We start from the raw sequence: 2,150 nt of genomic DNA, 5'->3' as shown, positions 1-2,150 counted from the left end.
GCGAGCTGAAGTGCCACATCAATCAACTGAAAGAATTTGTTCCTGAACAAGAATTGCAATTTACTGAGGTCGTTGCTGATGATTCGCTTCCTCTAGAATGCGAGAACTGGGATGAACCTGGAGAGCCATGGCGTCTCGCTCTTTTGTCCGCTGTTCGGGCTGCAGAATATTAAATGGTTTTGTATTTTTGTATTATCTATATAAGGATCCTATTTTAAGTATTGAATTTTAGTTTTCTAGGTTGTACGTTTTGGGTATCACAGTTTTTTCGAAGGCACTAAGATATGTGGGAGTTGTATGTATATGTGATGGTTTATGCCTTTTTACCTGTACTAATCTTTCTTTTTGGCATTCTTTGACAGAAGTGACTGGGGGTTGTCTTGCTGATAGTTTTGTTCCCAGCTGGAGTACTGTATCGTGGTGTCGCATCTTCCACCCCGAGAGACGAATGATGTGATGGCTGCAGCCGAAGGCCATGAGGACCTGCTTGGGCGTGGACCGTGTTCGCTCGCTTCATATCGGGTGTCCCTGTGATGTCATCTGCTGAGCTGGAGCTTCCTATGAACTGGATGGGCTCGGAGGTGTACGAGGGATCGGAGGTCATACGGATACCTGCCGCCGGACGGAGCGAGCTCACACGTTGGTGATGGAGGAAGTTGTAGTGATGCCCTATGACGCGGCCCTGCAGGCGCTGGCGGAGCGAGCGCAGCGTGTAGTGATGCCCTATGACGCGGGATGATGTCGATGCCCCGGATACGCTGAAGATGCCCCATGATGCAAGATGACGTCGCGGCCCCGGACGCGCTGTAGTGGTTGCGTGCGTCTGTAAAAGAGCCTTTGACAACTCAGGCATAAAGTCTATATAAGGGGGGCATATGACCTTTAACCTCTCTCTTCCTTGCTTACGACTCATTCGTACGCTGCCCCTGGGACAACGAGCTTGTCTGGTGTTGGAGGACGCGTCCCGTTTTTGTTCAGATAAGTACAGGCTCTAAGGGTAAATCACCACGCAGGCATTGCAACTCCTATATATTCAGGGTGCCTTATGAAAATGTATGTGTCCATTTTATCAAAAGTTTTAATAAAGTGAAAGATGAAACTGTCTTTTAGAACGACCTCATATCAACAACATAAACTCCGAATCCCTTAAACTTCGGCTACGCTACCATTTTAATAAACAATATATCAGGGAATGTTGATCTTGTGGGAAAAGCCCACTGTAATTTTTATGAAGGAATATGCAAGAACCGGTTTTGATATAATGGCGTCGATGAGAGTAACGCTACAAAACACACACACACACACGCGCGTGTGTGTGTGCGTGTGAGTGTGTGTGGGCGTACGTGTGAGTGTGTATGGCCATGTGGGTGTGTGTATGTGTGTTTATGTGCGTGTGCGTATGTGTGTGTATGTGTATGTGTATGTGTGTGCATGTGTATGTGTGTATATGCATGTGTATGTGTGTGTGTGTGTAAAGTTTGATTACTTGCTGAATAATGAGCAAAGTTAAGGATGACACTTTCAGAATGCAAGATCGGAGAATTTCTGAGCCTCTTTTCAAAACTGCTTCATTTCTGATTCCCACTTTAATCCAACCTTTGTGATTACTTGATGAACTTATTGCTCCAAAAAGGAACCATTGCTTAGTCATCAGATTCTTTTGATCTTATGCTTTTCTCATTTGTTTTATATTAATAATTCTTCTTCATCTTCTTATTATTACTATTTACATTATCATTATCATCAATGTTATTGCTTTTGTTATTATTAGCATTATTATTATTAATAATATCATTATTACAATTACCAGTACTATCATTATTATTATTATCATCATCATTATATCTATTATCATTATTATTACCTCTATTCTTCTTTTTTATTATTATTGTTATCTTTGCTTTTATTATCATCGTTATTATTGCAACATTATCATTCTTCTTACCATCTATATCATTATTATCATCATCATTATGTTTACGACCTTACTTTGAACGTAAGAGAGAATACACAGCAAGAAGACTTTCGAAGTAAGGAGAGTTTATATGCCAAGAGTGACTAAATAGACGCAAAGAGAGTTAGACGCGACCAGAGTTTGGAAGTAAGCGTAAATATGTACAAAGAACAGTTTAGACCCAAAGAACAGCTTA

General features: G+C 41.2%; 1 protein-coding gene across 1 annotated transcript; it reads right to left on the bottom strand.

Annotated features, from left to right (window-relative positions):
* Positions 1-313: 313 nt before the first annotated feature.
* On the bottom strand, positions 314-1,220 carry LOC125046104. Its single transcript, XM_047643741.1, has 2 exons — positions 724-1,220; positions 314-669 (listed from the first exon to the last, which is right to left on the bottom strand). Exons 1-2 carry the CDS (start codon positions 911-913, stop codon positions 314-316), a joined length of 546 nt encoding a protein of 181 aa, XP_047499697.1. The 5' UTR covers positions 914-1,220.
* Positions 1,221-2,150: the final 930 nt, after the last annotated feature.

Source organism: Penaeus chinensis, chromosome 38 (genome assembly GCF_019202785.1).
Source record: "Penaeus chinensis breed Huanghai No. 1 chromosome 38, ASM1920278v2, whole genome shotgun sequence".
Classification (NCBI taxonomy): Eukaryota; Metazoa; Arthropoda; class Malacostraca; order Decapoda; family Penaeidae; genus Penaeus; species Penaeus chinensis.
Note: the sequence above shows the minus strand (reverse complement) of the source record. Positions and strands in the feature narration are given on the sequence as shown.